Here is an 18,328-nt window from a genome sequence, read left to right as displayed (position 1 = left end):
AGAATTTAGCTTGTATTGTTTCCTTTTCTTTCACCCCCGAAAGCAGGTGTTTTCAATTTCTCTTACAAAAATTAAATTATTTCTCTAATTTTGAAAAAAACTTGACCTAATTTACTAAATTTGTTTTAAAAATGGCATATACACCTAATTTCTTCGATGATTACAACCACTGAATTAAATAATTTATTCAATAACTAATTGGATTCAAATTAATTAAGAATCAAATAAAATATAAAAACAACTTACAGATTTACTTAAATTGAAACTTAGACTTTAACCGATACCCAAGCTTTTAAATATATAAAAGAAAGGTTAGGGTGAATTACACCTAATGTGACTAAATGTATTACGTTTTGGTTATTCAATTTTAAAAGTTTTAATTTAAGTCATTAAGTTGTTAATTTTTCTCTTTGAAAGCTAAGTTAGTGAGTTCCAAGTGATAATTTAATAATTAGTACGATGAATCAGCATCCTTCTACGAGTAAAGTAACATACATGAGATCCAAATTAATCTAGCGACTAATGTTGAAGATTGTAGAAGAAAGTTATTTGAATTTTAATTTATAGATTCGCGACGTTTAAAATTATTTAATAAAAAAAATTAAACTATAAAAGAAAAAAAAAACAAGAACTTTTGCAAAAAGAAAAAAAAATCATACATTAACTATTTAAAAAAATTGAGTAACTTAATTAAAAGCTTTAGAATAAATCAATCATATTTTATAATTTTTTCACAAAAATTATAATTACTTATTGAAGAGGAAGAATGGCCCGTATGGTGGAGGCTCCGTACTTGATCCACTTGGGGGAGGCTGAAGTAGATAAAATCCGGTGCTTCTGTTGGTGGGGTCTATTTATGATTATTTAATAATATTGGATATCAAATTTGCTTCTTTAGGAAACAAATTACGTCATCTGTTGAACCACTTTCTTTCCCTTCCCAATGAGGCAAATCTTACCTAAAATTGCTATTAATCACAATCAGTGGCGTGGCATTACTTTTACCTCATAGCATTGTCCTTTGAACCTTCTAGCCAAGCATCAAATCAAATCATGAACATACACTACCCCATTTATATCATGAATCAAATTAATAAAATTCAACTTGCATCCTACTTTTGATGATTATTCCAGTATCCAAATATAGAAAGAACCACCACCACAAACGCCCGAATCCCATAATCACGATTAAAAAAGCTTTTAGGTTCAAACTACATATAGTCAAGTAATATGAATTTTGCTTTTTTCAATTAAAAAAATGGAATCAAGATACGATTTCCTGCATTCACATACGTAAACACCATGATTTTAACCTAAACTGAAGTAGGAGAATATGGTAAAATTTCAAGTGTAGATGATAAAAAGAGTAGATGTTTGTATTTACAGAGTATAGTGTAGAAACTTTTACAACCTTAAAAAGGAAAAAAAAAGAAAAGGACAATACAGAAAGCTATATATGAACATTCTATGACACTGTCACTGGTTTATAATGAAACATTCGTTGCCATCAGCTCCAAATTGCCTTCAACAAATAATCATGGAAGAGCCTTGTTCATGTATATCGATGAAGATGAAGAAAGAAAGGCAGCAACCAAAGCAACCATTCACCTTCCTGCAATCAATAGCAGCCTAATAAGACATCGTATAAATAATATTATAACCATGAAAACACACACACACACACACACACACACATACACACACACATATAAAATAAGGTATACTTTTGTTTTGGTAAGGAGTGGATCTCTAGGTTAGACACAGCCAGTTTGCTCCACCAATTCACTTGCAAAACCACCCCAGTTACATTGCTTCCAGCTGATTAAATCCTCCAACTCAAGATAGATCTTGGAATCATTCACTGATGATAGCTCTTCATTTGTTGCATTCTCAACACCTGAGCTTTCCCCTAGCAGATTTTTGGACATAACATCATAAACAGAAGACATTGCTGGTTCACTGCTCTTTTCATCGTGAAGGGTTTGGTTGTTGTTCTTCTCCTTATAATCAGGCAAAAGCTTTGAGATCTCAGCAGCTTGTATTGATTTCAATCCCTCTTCATTAACTTGGTTCCTGCACTTGACACTTAGGTCAGTCATCCCCATAGCCCCAGGCAAGCACTTTGTGACTTGCGTCTCAAGAAACTTCCTTTTCTTGCTAAAGCTAAACTCCCCTTCATCAATCTCTATATTTTGCTGCTTCCTTTTCTTAGTCAATCGATTAATAAAACTGGGATACTTTGCTATTTTAGCAATGAAATTGCACATTTGTTGTTGCCTACACTTAGCAAAACGAATCCGCTCATGAACAGCACTCAGCTGATGATTTGATTCTTCTTGTTGTTGTCTCAGTTTCAAGACTTCCAGTTGCAGTATACTCCGATCTTTCTTCAATATCTCAACTTCAGCTTCCAAACCAATATTACTAGTTGAATTATTAGCACAATTCACTCCACCTTGTTGTTGCCTATTATATCTACTTCTTCTCTTAATGTTTTTCAGCAAATGCCTCTTTCCTCTTTGAAACTCCTCATTTGCAAATTCCCATCTATCTGAGTCAATCTTTCTAAACCCCTAAAACATCCCAGAAAAGAATATACTCAATGTTAAAAAAAAAAAACAAAAAACAAAAATTTTAAAGGCCCAGTGAAAATTTGATATATAAAGACAGGGTTAAAAGTGCTTACATAAGTGTTGAGTTGGCGGATGAAACTGGAGAAGTTCTTGTGCTTGAAATATTTAGGAAGGAGATCTTCTGAGAACTTATAAGAATCCCAAACGATGAAGCTATTGCGGTTAATGCTCCAGGAAACAATCGGGTCGGTTACCGGATCCTCCACCATCTCATATGTTTTCTTCAAAAACGGAGGAGGACCCGACTCGTTCAATCCTTCCATAGGTTTCGGCAAATCAACAGATGAACTGCAAGAAGACGACCCATTATTGCTGACGTTGTTACAATCCCCGCAGTTCATCATATCATCAATGACACCGGTTTCATCATCATTATCATCTTCTTCTTCCTCTTTAACTGCTTTGATCAACAAAGCCTCTTGATAATCTTCTTCTCCGCTACTTTCAGCTACTGGCTCTTCCTTCACTAGGATATTATTTGACTCCATTTGATTAATCTCGTCTCCGATTTTCTTTGAAAACGCCGTCGTGTAACTCAAACATAACCCTTCTCCGCCTCCATTGTCAGGCACCACCATGTTCACCGTTTTGTTTTGTTTTTGAAGAAGTACAATTTATTTTTTTTAGAGGGGTTTTTAAGGTGGATGCGGCAGCGACAAATGAAATTAACGACACTGATATCGGCTGTCTAACTCTAAACTCCAAAGCATAAGGATAAGTCGCCACGTTTCATTTGCTTTTCTCACTTTTTTGCCATTTGTAGCTATCCTTTCATTGTCTCCACCTAATCTAAACCCTTTTATTTTGGTTTATTTACAATTATTCCCCTTCAATGAGACGGTGGCACGTGGGTGCACAGGGAAAGCAAACGGTGAGCTCCTTGTTCTTTTCTTTTTCTGTGATGAAAATCTTTAACCGTGCAATCGCATCTGCTAGCCGTTGGATGGACAGGATCTTTCGGTTACAATACGACAAGCATTCGGTTATCCCCCTGCATGGTCGCCACTTGTCGGTCCAATTATGTCGTTTTGGGAAAAAAAGGAGTCATTGTGTTGGGACAATGGGTGAGATTCAACCGATAGAATGGTGCCACGTCACAGAGTGATGCGGTGTGGAGGCAAAAGCCGAAAACCTTAGCAACATCACATTCAGATTTAAGCACTACCAATTACGATGGTAGCCGTATAAGTGGCACCGAAGACCGAGTGTCAGATTTGCTAGGCATTTCATTTATTGTTTGGACCCTTTTTAGCTTAAAAAAGGAAAAATAAAGAGTAAGATCGTGGCTTAATCTGCTCCTCTTATTTACTTGCAACATATTTTATTAACTAACTTTTTATATATCCATAAGATAAACTAAATAATTACTATAATCTAAAAGAACTCTACCTACAAGATAAACTTGTAGCCTTGTTTACTTCAATTGATTAACATGCTTTTGTTGTTTTAAAAACTGGTTCATTTATCCATCCAACCGATGCCGGATGGATAGGCATCACTTCAATTTGTTTTCATGTCTAATAGCCAAAGGGATTGGTCTTTAATCGAAATTGATGGAAGATTAGTGTTTTTGTTGTTTTGTTCCACATTTCAGGTCAGTCAAAAACAAAGTTGTAACTATATCAACAAATACAATGAATGGTAGTCTAAGTCCAAACAAATCACGTTGTTTGATAGTTAAAAACACATTAGCAATTTGGCAGGAAGGATAGTATACGCCAAACAGTGGAGGGCGGAGCCCTCATATTATCCAAACTCAAACATCTTCCATATCTCTCTTACACGTAGGGCACTCTTCTTTTTTTAAGAAATGGAATGCACAAATCAAATATTAATTTTAATGATCAATAAATTAGATGAATTAATCTAATCCCATAAATAAACTCGATTATAATTGAATTATGCAACAATGACCGAATATCACAACCTAATTAAAATATGCCTGGGTCGCATAGAATTTTATCTAAAACAATAATGTGACCATATTTTTTTTAGGGTACTGTCACCATATTTAATATGATAGACAAGGGGATAAATTCCTTTTTAAGGTAATGGAATACAAAAATTAAAGGTGGAAGAAGAAGAGCACTTGGGTTTCGTTTCCTTCCTGCTGTGTGCAACTGTAATTAATCCAGTTTGAAACCTAGTCCAAAGTTGTGCAAGCATTCATACCAAGGCTATGCTGACATATATTGGTGCCTATTTGCTGATACAGCTTTCCAGCTTAAAGGTAAGCGACATTCTGGGGCATCATCATTGAAACAATACACGATCAACTTTTGGCTTTCAATACTAATCAACAAGAACAAAAATTGATGTGATGTGCTTATTTGATCATCTAACAATTAATTACATAACAAAGTTTAATTAAATTATAAAGTTAATTTGTTCATTTTCCTTCAAATGCTTGTTTTCATCTAATTACAGTCAAGATGTAAGGTAAGTTTGGATGAACGGTGCATTTAACTGCGGTTAGTGTAAAAATAGAGGTGACAATGAGATTAAATACTATAACGATACTGTAACGTAAGACAAAAAGTAAATTAACTGTACCGCACCACACCACACGAGACCGCCACCTCAAACTCACCTGTGAAGACATTGAATTGAAACAGTGACAGTGGATTCATGATTGATGCTTTCAAAGTCAAGTGTGTCATCCAGCATCATTTTTGGGTCTACCTCTGCGCCTGCCTTTACCCTATCTGTAAATCACCTCCCAATACCATTGCCATGTCACTCGAGAATCATGGTGTCCGAGTTTGAGGAACCATTCACCTATTATTATAAATATTTGTTGACCGTAAATGATTCTGATGTCACTTTCCACCGATCTAATTCACGGATAGTTTAAACAAATTAAGCTTATAAAACGAATGCAGACTTTGTTCCAAAATTAAAGGCAACGGGCTGCACTACACCTGATTATAAGCCGGATTTAGACCAGACAGTATAATTAACAAAAAAATTTACGCATCCAAAACCCAGCATTAAAAACTCAAAAGACCCAAATTAATTATTGATAAAAAATATTTGTATTCATTAAACAATAGTCCAAACTGGACTCAAATCTATTCCAAGCTCGGCCCGGCCGAGTCTAGATTTCACCTTTTCTGACCCATGGGTTACCCCATGGTAGATTCCTGTATACACCAATATTTAGAATCATTTCAAAACTAAGTAATTACGAAGTGGCAGAGACCAACTTTAAATTTCGGTTCCTGAACCAGAGACAACAACAACATGCTAACGTTTCCATTTTCATCGAATCCAAAACTAAATTTAGCCGGAAAAATTTGTAAAGAGATCTGCACTCACAAGCTCATCAACTATGCTTCTTTTGGTTGAAGCCAGTAGTCGGAAAATGTAAAGGTCTTGAGGGCTGCACACCACTAGCTTAAAGCCAAACATAAAAATCAAACTAAAAAGGAGAATATCACTCTTTCTCATGAAAAAGTAATGGCGGGGAGATTTAAAATGAATGATCACTGATAAGAGAAACCCTACTGCAAGTCTGCAGCCGCAGATATTTTGCTCAAAACTTGAGATTCTTGAAGGCTGCTCCATGCTGGATTTAAACTCGTTGGATAGCTGGATATGACAACATTACTACTAGCCTGATTTTATAATATGGAGTGAGAAGATGTCGACTCATGAATTTCTTGGGAAAATAAAGGATTTCACCTCCGTCAATTGGTAAAGCCAGGGCGATGACAACCTGCCTATGCCATGAATTATGTATGCTCAACAGTTGGCCTCAACCCTGTCAATTAAAAACTGAAATGAATGTCTATAATAACAGATATACAGATGGCACTAACCCTAAATGCCTCTTTACAGCTTTAATCAATTCTCATTCACTTGTGCAATATCCTGCCCACCCCAAACCCCAAAATCAAAACCCGTTTTCAAATCAAATGCTTCTGCGATATTAACCATTATAAAGTTGGTATTCATTTCTACTTTATTTTGCTGCCAACACTAGACAAAATGTCCAAAAGCTTCGAAGTTTTTGCTGTCAGTTTTTGTTCCTTCACCTGTTCTGCTATCCCCTGTTTCACTATTAACTGCAGTTCTAATAGCAGACTGATTTTTCTTCATTCCAAACTCAAACATTGTTGCAAATGCTAGAGTAGACATCAGTGCCTTCTGAGATGAATTTGGTGTGCTTTTAGGTGTTATCTTCTCTGATGATTGACCTGTAGTGAGCAGGGAAGCTGGCATCTTCCATGGGTTTGCATTGGAGTCATATTGTTTGTCAGACAACTGTTGACTTCCATGAACAGATTTACCCTTGACATCATCAAACTTTTTTGCCACTGCCAGAGTAGAAATGAGTGCTTCCCGAGCAGAATTCGGCGTGCTTTTATGTGCTAACCACTCTGAGGATTGACCTGAAGTTTGTGGAGAAACCGGCAACTTATATGACATTGCACTTGAGTTGCGCTGTTCACCAGCCGTATAATTAATCTTTGGAAGAGATCCATTGTTAACATTATCTGAACAGTAAGGCAAGCTAGATGATGTACTACTTTCAGAGCTAACCAGTTTTCCCAGAGTGAGATTTATTCCCGGTGGCACCACTGCTGGATGAGTTTTCTTTTTATCTGTACTCGATGTATTTGGGGTAAGCTGACTGCTGAATTTACCTCCACCACCTTCAATATCACTGGGTTGTTGCTTATATCCATCTGCCCCATTCGCCAAACTAACTTTCCTAGTGGAATCTTCTAAAGATGATTTTCCAAACGATAGAAAATTTATACCCCTTGGTACCATTTCTGGCTTTTTCTTTGGACCATCATTCCCATTCTGAATTGTGTGTGATTCACTTTGGTGGCCCTGAATCCCAAGTCTGCCACTTCCATTCATATTCAGAGATGAGCTACCTTGGATAAATTTACTTGATTCTGCCACAGATGGCTTTGTAGCAGGACCACGTACGCCTAACATCCTTTGATTACTTTGACTTCCAACTCTTCCACTTTCATTCATCTTTTGAGATAAGCTGCCTTGATTAAGTTGAATTGATTCAGCGATGGATGATTTTGAAACAAAAAGAGAGTTTACAACTTTGCAAGCAAGATTAGGTGTTTTAGATAGAGAATCTGCCACAATTTGTTTTTTGCTTTTGTCAGAAAAACCTCCTAGAGAATAGGACAAGGCATTAGCATTCTTAGGTGGAGCTCTGCTGATATTCAGTCCTATATCAGAATCACTCTGCAATGATGACTTCAGTGGAAGATCAGGAGCAATGGACAGAGATGCAACATCTCCCTCCAGTGGCTTCTGAAACGAACACAAGGTCATTATTACCCACCCAAAATCAAATAATTGAAAATCTAGTGCTGTTTCTTTTGAGAAATAAGGTTACCTTGTGTGAAAACAAACAATCATCACCTCTGCTGCAGGAACCTTTAGTCGTATAATTGATACAGGGATACTTGGAGAGCTGGTGATCAAATGGACAATCGTTTCCCTTCATGCATGACTGACGTGCAAAATGACTGCAAGGCTGCAACAATGGAATCAAAAACATTGTAAGACAAGCAAAGCTAGAGAGAGAGAGAGAGAATTAAAATTCAATTATTCAAACTAAGGACATAAAAATCTATGCAACTTGTGTTTCTATCAGCTAGTAGGAAATATTCATGTTTTTTCCAGATTCTTAACTAGAAAGATGCAAAATGAATAGAACTACAAAAGTTGTTGCCAATAGTAATTAGCAATAGCAACAATCTATAAGTCAATCTATAACAAAAAAAATCTAACAAACAGGTACCAAGAAAACAATGAATTATAACAGAATGCAGCTACTTGCATAATATAAACAAGGTAACCAAGCCAAATGAGTGATGACTATACCTGAGATTTTGTCAAAGGTACTGTATCATGTGAGAATTTGCACTTCTCACCCTGTGTGGAAAAATGATATTTAGGCCACTTAATACCATACCAACATAGAAAACATGTTTGAGAAAATTAGTTAAAGAAATAGAAGTATAACCTCATGACACCTTCCTTTCAGATAATGGCGACAATATGTTACAGTTTTTGGTTTCAGAACTGTCTGCACTTTCAACCTTTTAACACCAAGCTGCCGGTTTTTCTCTGCTCTTTTCTTTCGTTTATTCTTCTGCAGAACAGAACATAATAAGTGAATCATTTATACCTTTGAAGAGCATTGAGAGAATGTATGGAAAACATGAAAGCTAATTCTTATATGACTAAAAAGTGCAGATTTGATCTTCGGAGAAATTACCTTGAACCATGAGCTGTAAAGTTAGCTAATAAGAGTCTATTTAAAAGTTCAAAAATACAAAATAGCAAACTGAAGTACCTTTTTCTTTTCTTTCTTCTGTGCAGGAGTCAGAATTTGCTTTTTCTTATTGCTGAGACCAACATCCTTCTGAAAAAATAGGAGAAATCGTACTTGTCACATGTCAGAACTCTCAGACCAATACTATTATGACAACATAATTGTAAATAACCTAGTTCATAAGCCCTCATATACCTTCCAGACAAAGATTTCTGGCAGACTCTTGAACTCATTTCATGTCTTTTGGTGCACGAAAATGCAGTTGCTCATATGTGCATTCGTGAGAGCATGTGTGTGAAAAGAAGAGAGAAAGACAAAGAGGTGAACATAGTTTACTGTTTTACTTTTGTTAAACTATTTATCAGTTGGAACTGTTCTAGATCTTTAAAATTTGGCATTGGTCATTGGTCAAGAATGGTGAGAAAGCAATACAAAGGAGGAAGCTATGAAAAGCATTGTCATGTTGTAGCAAAAAATAGCTGTAAAATCATGACCTAACATCCTGTATGTCAAATTCTTAAGTTGATGATAGGAGCCATTCTTGATTTATTCAAATAAAGAAAAGGTAAAATGTTGAAGATCTTTGAAATTCATTTCAAAGAAAATAAAATGGCACCATCTTCATATCATAGAGAAACCTCACATGAAAAGGCAAGCTCAGAAAGAGGATGGCAATGACAGATGTTACCAAACGTAACTAAACAAGTTCATAATTGCAGATGGTCCCTAAACGGAAAAAAATTGCAGGTTAGAGCCATACCTTCGATTTAGTTTCAATGACTTTATTTTTGTGTCCAATTTGCTTCTGAATCTTTCCACTACATTCCTTTCTTTGCATCATTCCTAGTTCATACACCATCTGACCTGTCTCACTTCCTTTAAATTCCCCAGGTGTAACTTTGTTTTCAATTGGAGCAACATTTGTATTAACGAAAGTAAACTCAGAAGTTCCATCATTAACAGTGCTTTCTTCATTGCAATAAGGGTGTTTGTCATCAAAGGTGCCTCCAGAAATTAGCGTCTCTTCCACCTTTTTTCCTGATACCACAGCATCATCTACCTTTTTTTCTGATACTACTGCATCATCTAAGAGTATATCAATTGACTCATTCACAAGCAGACTCTCACCAAAAATTTCTCCCTCTTCAGGTTCTCCTTTTTCAACCACTGGACCAGGAGAACACATTCCCTCATTGGAGGGGATTATGTTCTCCAATTCCATCTCTTTTTGCTGAATTTCATTTTTCTCATGCATCAAGTTAGTCTTCAACGATGAACTTTGGTCTTTGACTTTCCCACTCAATTTTGATACTTCAACTGCCAAACTCTTATTTGAAGAGATTCCAAAGGGGTCGATATTCTTTTGATTACCACCTTCCATGTCTACTTGTGTCTGACCAACTGTTCCAGATTCCATAACAACAGGTGGACAATCATTATGTTTATCTTGATTATTCAACAATATGCCCGAACAATTATCACCCTGATTCTGGCCCAATGTTGCGGCTGAGCAGTTACTAATCTGATGACAATCTTCATTGCCTTTCATGATATTTTCTAAATCAGCAATTAGCATTTGTTCCCGACCAATCTCTCCATCCTGAAAACCGTTGCCTTTCATGCTACTATTAACCATCATATCATTTTGATCAAATAAATCCTGACCATCGTCCATTCCCATTATCTGCTCAATTTCATCTATTACCATTTGTGTGTCATTCAAGCCCTTGTCCCGGAAAACAGCACCTTCAGAACCTCCATTAGCCACCATATTTACAGGCTCCCTACTATCTGAGACAATCGACTCGCCAGGCTCCCTGACATCATCTCCACCTTGTTCACCTCGGTTACCACCATTATCTTCAACAAAAACAAAGAACATAAAAAATAAGAACAACAAAGTCACTGAACCTAAATATTGAAGGAAGTTAGTGTAGTTACTTAAGAAAGCAGGATTGTATTTATCTAAAAGAAGAACGGAGTGAATGATCAATTCCCAAAATCAAATGAAAACAAATTCTAATTGCTTTATCAGCGTGGTAACAAAAACAGATTTACTTTAAATTCAACTCAGCCTCTTTTATTATTATTTCTTAAAAAGAAGTAAAAGAAAATCTGAAGAATTCAAATAAATACATTACCAGGTGTTTGTGGAAGAGGAATAATGGGAGGGGCAGTGGCTAGTGGAGAATCGCCGTAACAAAGGGACATGAGTCGAACAAGATTACGGTAAGTTACACTCCTGAGATGCGATCGGCGATGAGGAGGGAACGAAAAGGGATCTCCTACGCCTGCCTCTTGCGGTTCCTCCATCTTTTCCGCCAAAAATTAACTTCTAAATTCCCTCTCTCACAGTTATTTTAGCGGACTTAAAACCCTACTAAAGGGTTCTTTTTTTTTTCCTTTTTTAAATTTAAACATATTTTCTGTTTTTGTCCTTCGAAGTTAATGCGGGACCGCCATTTCAAGGCTTTTTCTCCAAGGTTCACGAAGCGGTAGCGTTGATAAGCTGTCATTGAAACGACGCCGTTGGGTCCGTTAGAGTTAGACGCTTCGAACCGTTTTACTTTGGGAAGTAAATAATTTTTTTTTTTTAAAACGAACAACAAAACCCAAAACCCTAGCAAAGCAGCAGTGTGTGTTTAACTGGTTATCGAATCATATCGGTAAGAAGCTAAGAGACTATGTGAAAGAAGAAAAATGGTAGTGAGGATTCGATTGTCTAGGTTCGGATGTAAGAACAAGCCTTTTTATAGGGTGACGGCTGCCAATAGCAGATCCCCAAGAGATGGGAAGCATCTCGAGGTCCTTGGTTACTACAATCCTTTGCCAGGTCTTCTTCCTCTTTCTCCGCTTATTAATTTTTTATCACCATTATTTTTTTACCCTTGAAATCAAAGGACAGCTGATTGAATTAGCGAAACTGCTAATAATAAATTTCTGTTTCATCTGTTTCTTTTGTACAGGCCAAGACGGAGGTAAACGAATGGGTCTTACCTTTGAAAGAGTCAAGTAAGCTTCATTCTTTCACTCTATTCTCCACTTCTCATCATATATATATATATATATATATTCCCATTTGGAGATATTACCTTTTGGATTTATCACATTGTCGAGAATTAGAAGTATCTTTCATTGTGAATTTCTAAATTTGTGAGGTATTGTGGTGGATTACAAACGCCATGGATTCAGTTTCAAGATTGCTATAGTGAGTACTGTTTTTCAAATTTTTGTTGAGTAGAAACAACGTAGGGTTTATTTCTTTGGTTGTCTGGCTCTGACGTTGATAGTTAAAGGATAAGAGGGAGCTTACTGATGTGATTTATAAAGAAATTCTTCTGAATGTATACATTATTGTTATAAGGTTAAAGAGTGAAAGGATTAACGAGCTGTGAAGAAGAAATGCTTTCTGGTTGGAAGTTGGCAGGCAATCAAGGTTGACAGAATATGGGAATCAAATAATTATATTTAAAAAAAAATGATATGAACACTTGAAGAGGATGTGCTACGTAAGTACTAATTAGTGTGAATGGAAGCTTGCAGCTCTTATATTTGCTTCATTATTAAAGCATTTTTATACCAAAGGAGAGTCCTAGAAGCTGTAAGAACTATCTTGAGGGGTTGCTCAAAGGAGGATGCAATTCAGTTCAGCCAGAGTTAACTCGATTTAACATAAAATTAGTTCATGGAATATTCAGATTTTGGAAAGCAGAACAAGTTACAAGTCCACATTTTTGTTTATATTAGTTGAGACATTAGGTGCTTCCTGTAGGTCCTTGGATTCCTGTAATTGAATGTCGTATCCCTTGGTTGCTCGATATGTTAAGTTTTGTAGAAAGGAGAGGGGGGGGGGGAATCCCACAGTAGTACTAACTTTTTGTATTGTTCCGGAGAATGCAATGAATTACTTTTAGTGCATAAGCTTAGCAACTTCTGTAGTCTCATTCTACTAATTGGTAGTGAAACCACCCAATATAATAGAACTTTTTTTGTGCTCTGCAATCAATAAAAATTTATAATGTCATTGTTTTTTTACAGGTATTGGTTATCGGTTGGGGCACAGCCTTCAGAGCCGGTGCAACGCATCCTTTTCAGAGCTGGAGTATTGCCTCCGCCACCCATGGTGGCAATGGGACGCAAGGGTGGACCACGCGACATGCGTCCCGTTGATCCTATGACTGGTCGTGTTTTAAACGAAGAGAAACCAATTGCTGGCAACCAAGAAAAAAGTGGCAAAGATGAGGCTGTTGATGAGTCAAACTCTGCATGAAAAGTTTATATTATCCCTAAGACTCCTCACTCTGCAATATCTAAAAGTTGGGAAAATGAAAAGGTGGATTATATTGGATGATTGTAAATTTTTGTCTGAAAAATGACATTTGCCATTTGCAGAAACTGCCAGCTTATTTCCAGTGGCCTGGCCCTGCGTACAAGATTAGTTCAATTAAATGTGATCCAATGACAACTATTTTGGATCTTGAGTTCCCTTTACAATACTGAACCAAACATGTTGAAATTATTGCTAGGTTTCTTGTTTTCTCTGTAGTAGTCGTTTATCTCATGTGGATCTTCCTGCATGATTTTTGCAGAATAAGGTGCTTGCTGCTCGAGTAGTATAATTGCTAATTACTTATTGGGTCTATCAGCATGCTTCATATCAAATAATGATAAGATAATTACCGCCCAAATGTTTTGTTTTTAACACTTGAACCTCTTTTAAGTTTTGAAAATTACTTGATATCCCCGTTTACAGATAAATATGTAAATTACAGGTTTAACCCTTGCAAATTGGTTAAATTTATGTTTGATATGAAATACATACACTAGAAGAAAAATGAAATTTTTTATTCGTACTCATTCATTGTTTACTATTTTGTGTGAATGCAAAGCTTAATTGAGCTTTTAAAATTCTTGTACCAAGTATATGAAAAAAGGTAAGGTTAGCAAACTCACAGCATACGAATCAAGTGTACTTTAGGTAGCATATCTTTTTATGAAAACTTAATACCATTATTCCTTTTGAGGAAGGAATAAGATATTATTCAAATTACGAGATATGTGGATTTTTATCAATTTTTTTTCCTAATGATATTAGTTTAGTTACGTTTGATAATCTTCATATGAGTTTATATACGTGTCTAATTTTTCTTAATTGATTTAACAATTCACTAATAATGTTAGTATTAGGTACTACAATAAAACACATTGATATTTTACTTTATTGGAGATTTTTAAAGTATAACTATCGAATTAACATTTTACGAAAATAAAGGAACCATACTAAATACATTGATAATTTAAATGTCATATCGAACATTTTCAAAAGTATAAATATTACATTAAATAATTTATAAAATATAGATATCAAATATTTGATTATCCTTTTTATTTTTTATATCACTTAGTTAACAGTATACAGCAAAATGATAAAATAATAATAACGATGTGATATTTTTGATGGCATGAGAGGGAGTATATTTTACAAGTAAGGTAATTTTGAATTATTCTCATTCCTCGATTTTCTTCCGAATATGCACGTATAATGCAATATTCTTTTTAGTCTTATTGATGGTCAAATTCTAATATTAGTATCTATATATTGTCTAAATTGTGGATTCAATCTTTATACTTTAAATTAGTTAAATTTTATCGTTTAACTTCTTAAATTAGTTAATTTTAACCTTTGTACTTTTTTAATTTTAAGATTTCAATCCCAGTCTAAAAAGCAGCATTGATTAAATTGTGTTATTAATCTTACACAACGTGTTAAGTTATATATTTAGTTTATGTTATTCAATTGGACCATTCTTACTATTTATACTTTTTCAAAAATTGATATTTCACTCTTGACGCAAAACAAAATATGTTAAATCTATTAACCAATATTTTTTAAATCGGATCGATGCTCAAATTAATTAGGCCACCGGTTTGTTGATCTGACCAGTTCAACTGATTTAATTAAAAAATTAATAAAAATTAAAAACCCGATTCAACTGCAAATTCATCCCATTTTTTAGCCAGTTCAACTAGTTTGTAACAATTCCCAATCTAATTAATTCAAAACCACTCTCCAAACCGATACCCCGATTAGTTCCTAATCCGGTCCAATTCAAATAACACTGCTATTAACTGACTTTTTATGTAAGTAATATGTGAAAATAGTAAGCTAACATGATATTACAAATTATAATATGTTTGTAACATCAGATTTTAGAAAACAGAATTTAACTGTTACTGTCTCGTCAAGATTAAAATTTAAAATTCGAAAAAAAAAATTAAAAATACTAAATTAGAATTTAGAGACTAAATATACAACTTATATATAGTCTAAGGACTAATAATAGAATTTAACCTTTATAGATTTTCCAGATAAAAAGAATATACTTGTTAATAAATTTTTAAAAATCTAAAAACAATAAAATAAACCGCGGGCTCAACAATAAAAAGGAGGGGAGTTTAGGTTTTAATTACGGGGAAAGGATTTGAAGTGAGGCAACAGCTTTATTATAAGCCTCCCACTCAAACCCTTTCAAAACACCCTTCCGCCCCTCACCCCTTTCAATCTAGGGTTTTATCTAAGGTTTTAGCTTGCTCTTCACCTTTCAATTTCTGGAAAATCATCCATGAGTGCTAACGTTAACATGTCCGATCTCGGCGGTGGTAATTTATTTCTCTACTAAAGTTCTACTTCTACTACTTCGCTCTTTTTTCTCTTCACGTACTTGTTATCTATATTCTTCTTCTTCTTTTTTGCAGTTATTAACGAGTTAGCTCGAGCTGATCTCCTGAACGATCTCAAGGTCGGTACCTGCCGACATTTTTATTTTCTTTTTTAAGAAAGATTTTATATTTTTTAGTGTTCTTGACTTTTGATGTTGTGATTTGTAGAATAAACTTCAGAATCTCTCTCGACACCACACCGAGATGCTGGAAAGACTGTCTCCGGATGTCAAGAAGCGTGTGGAAGTCCTCAGAGAGATCCAGGCATGTTCTCACTTGCTCAACTTATTATTATTGTAACTGTGACCTGAACTATTAACAATATTATTACACATGGTTCAATTTGTCTTTCCGCACCAATGGGACTCGCGGCCGGATTTGCTTCCGTACTTCAGAAACTTGAGTGTCATCTGATGTTTATGGTTATGTGCAAGTTTTAATTCAATATTTTGATAGAGCAGAAAGTTGTATGTTCTTGATGCATAGCTACTATTCTTATCTTTCTTGTATTGATTGTTGTAATCTAATTTTAATTTATTTGAGTTACCATTTTGATGGTTTAGGTTCTTTTAATTTCTTTAACAGGGCCAGCATGATGAGTTAGAGGCTAAGTTTTTTGAGGAGAGAGCAGCACTTGAAGCTAAATACCAGAAACTATATCAGCCCTTATATGCCAAGGTTGGCCTTTTCAATTTTGTTTCTGTATGTCTTTTTTCTTTATCAGTTACTGTTATTTATTTCCTGACTGGTTGATCATCTTATATTTGTAGCGATATGATATTGTGAATGGTGTTGGTGAAGCCAATGGAACTACTGATGAAGCTGCCATGGACCAAGGAGAGGATAAAGCTGCCGAAGGTATGATCTTATTTTTTTTTTCTCGTTTGGATCCTTCCTTTCCATGTGTATGAATGTTTATGCAATTATGATTTATGCAGAGAAAGGAGTACCTGATTTTTGGCTTAATGCAATGAAAAATAATGAAGTGCTTTCTGAAGAGGTTGGTGTTATCCATCTGTAATTGCCATCTTGATACATTTTTCTTGTTGGAATCTCATTTTACTTCTCTTGTGTTTGGAATTAGATCACCGAGCGGGATGAAGGGGCTCTCAAATACCTCAGGGATATTAAGTGGTATAGGATAGAGGAACCCAAAGGATTCAAGCTTGAGTTTTACTTTGATACTAATCCGTATTTCAAAAATACCGTGTTGACAAAGACATATCACATGATTGATGAAGATGAACCTATACTAGAGAAAGCTATTGGGTAAATATATACACTCTTATTTTGGAAATTTCTTTTTGAATTTCTGCTTACATGCTTCTTACTTTGTTTAATTGAATATTGACTTAATTTGTAGGACGGAGATTGAATGGTATCCAGGAAAATGCTTAACACAGAAGCTCCTTAAAAAGAAGCCTAAGAAGGGTTCAAAGAATGCCAAGCAAATCACTAAAACTGAAGATTGTGAAAGTTTCTTTAACTTCTTCAATCCTCCTCAAGTTCCTGATGATGATGAACACGTCGATGAAGATGCTGTAGGGCTAACTTCACCATATCTGTTTAGACTTTGATGATTAATTAGTTGTGCTCTCATTTTTTTTTAAACTTTATTGTGCAGGCTGAGGAGCTACAAAATCAAATGGAACAGGATTATGACATTGGGTGCATTCTTTTTTCATCTTACTCTTAGCCTTGTTATTCAGTTTGAACTGCTCCGCATGCTTTATATGAGCTTTTATTCATAAGTCAAATTCTAATTGTAGATTATATTACTTGAAATACTATTTTCGTTATACCATCTGCTAATTTGTGTAGGTCAACAATTCGAGACAAGATTATTCCACACGCTGTGTCATGGTTTACGGGAGAGGCTATTCAGGGAGATGAGCTTGAGTTGGATGATGAGGATGAAGATGAAATTGATGAAGATGATGAGGATGACGATGAAGATGAGGAGGAGGAGGACGACGATGATGACGATGACGATGAAGAAGAAGAAGAAGAAGAAACTAAGACTAAAAAGAAGGTATGGTCGTGAGATAAATTTTTGTTGCATCTTATATGTATATGCACATTTATTCATTCAGAAATTGAATAATAGTTTTCATTCGTTCCATGTTAAATTGCTTGAAAATGTTGCTGCAGTCATCATCTGCACATACGGTATAACCAGTTAACACATAATTTAGGTCCCTATACTTTAGCCCTCGTATTGAAACTATACCTAATAATTTGTGTCTTCTACTTGTGTAGAGGAATGGAAGAGCACAAGGAGATGGGCAGCAAGGTGAGAGGCCTCCAGAATGCAAGCAGCAGTAGATTGTAATGGCTGCACACTATATAGAGATGTTTGATTGGAAGACAAGGTGGGGGAGTGTGGGGTTTGCAGTTTTGGTGGGTTATATTTATTTTTACAATTTTTTTACGTCATTCCATGCATGATTGGTTTGGAGAAAATCCTTTTTCCCTTTTTTATTGGGTCTGGTCTGTTGGTTTGATAGGAACCCTGGTCTGTTAGTTGAGATGTGTTAAAGAATTTTCTTTTACGTGAATTTTCCCTTTAAACTCTCGAGTATGTCTATTTTAGTATTTATTCTCCGTCTGATTATAATTATTATTTTTTTGATCTCTTGCCATGTTCCAGCCTTAA

The 18,328-nt window shown here is 35.2% G+C and overlaps 4 protein-coding genes across 5 annotated transcripts; 2 read left to right on the top strand and 2 right to left on the bottom strand.

Annotated features, from left to right (window-relative positions):
• Nucleotides 1–1,355: 1,355 nt before the first annotated feature.
• Nucleotides 1,356–3,353, bottom strand: LOC107937713 (heat stress transcription factor A-7a). Its single transcript, XM_016870668.2, has 3 exons — nucleotides 2,687–3,353; nucleotides 1,725–2,573; nucleotides 1,356–1,612 (listed from the first exon to the last, which is right to left on the bottom strand). Exons 1-2 carry the CDS (start codon nucleotides 3,209–3,211, stop codon nucleotides 1,755–1,757), a joined length of 1,344 nt encoding a protein of 447 aa, XP_016726157.2. The 5' UTR covers nucleotides 3,212–3,353; the 3' UTR covers nucleotides 1,356–1,612; nucleotides 1,725–1,754.
• A 2,947-nt stretch (nucleotides 3,354–6,300) lies between these two features.
• Nucleotides 6,301–11,302, bottom strand: LOC107937725 (uncharacterized). Of its 2 annotated transcripts, none has more exons than XM_016870680.2 (7): nucleotides 11,094–11,302; nucleotides 9,713–10,812; nucleotides 8,974–9,042; nucleotides 8,641–8,769; nucleotides 8,499–8,549; nucleotides 8,008–8,148; nucleotides 6,301–7,922 (listed from the first exon to the last, which is right to left on the bottom strand). In XM_016870680.2, the coding sequence occupies exons 1-7, from the start codon at nucleotides 11,263–11,265 to the stop codon at nucleotides 6,615–6,617; spliced, it is 2,970 nt and encodes a 989-aa protein (XP_016726169.2). In that variant the 5' UTR covers nucleotides 11,266–11,302; the 3' UTR covers nucleotides 6,301–6,614. The 2 variants fall into 2 exon arrangements, with proteins under 2 accessions (XP_016726169.2, XP_016726170.2); XM_016870681.2 differs by having other exon boundaries at nucleotides 6,301–7,919.
• A 255-nt stretch (nucleotides 11,303–11,557) lies between these two features.
• LOC107937728 (30S ribosomal protein S16-2, chloroplastic/mitochondrial) lies at nucleotides 11,558–13,471 on the top strand. Its single transcript, XM_016870685.2, has 3 exons — nucleotides 11,558–11,785; nucleotides 11,919–11,964; nucleotides 12,991–13,471. Exons 1-3 carry the CDS (start codon nucleotides 11,653–11,655, stop codon nucleotides 13,220–13,222), a joined length of 411 nt encoding a protein of 136 aa, XP_016726174.2. The 5' UTR covers nucleotides 11,558–11,652; the 3' UTR covers nucleotides 13,223–13,471.
• Nucleotides 13,472–15,386: 1,915 nt separating this feature from the next.
• LOC107937727 (nucleosome assembly protein 1;3) lies at nucleotides 15,387–18,306 on the top strand. The gene is made up of 11 exons (XM_016870683.2): nucleotides 15,387–15,612; nucleotides 15,709–15,752; nucleotides 15,841–15,936; nucleotides 16,258–16,350; nucleotides 16,443–16,530; nucleotides 16,611–16,672; nucleotides 16,757–16,941; nucleotides 17,036–17,213; nucleotides 17,297–17,340; nucleotides 17,494–17,704; nucleotides 17,932–18,306. The coding sequence occupies exons 1-11, from the start codon at nucleotides 15,576–15,578 to the stop codon at nucleotides 17,995–17,997; spliced, it is 1,104 nt and encodes a 367-aa protein (XP_016726172.2). The 5' UTR covers nucleotides 15,387–15,575; the 3' UTR covers nucleotides 17,998–18,306.
• The last annotated feature ends 22 nt before the right edge of the window (nucleotides 18,307–18,328 follow it).

Source organism: Gossypium hirsutum, chromosome A05, assembly GCF_007990345.1.
Source record: "Gossypium hirsutum isolate 1008001.06 chromosome A05, Gossypium_hirsutum_v2.1, whole genome shotgun sequence".
Taxonomy (NCBI): domain Eukaryota; kingdom Viridiplantae; phylum Streptophyta; class Magnoliopsida; order Malvales; family Malvaceae; genus Gossypium; species Gossypium hirsutum.
Note: the sequence above shows the minus strand (reverse complement) of the source record. Positions and strands in the feature narration are given on the sequence as shown.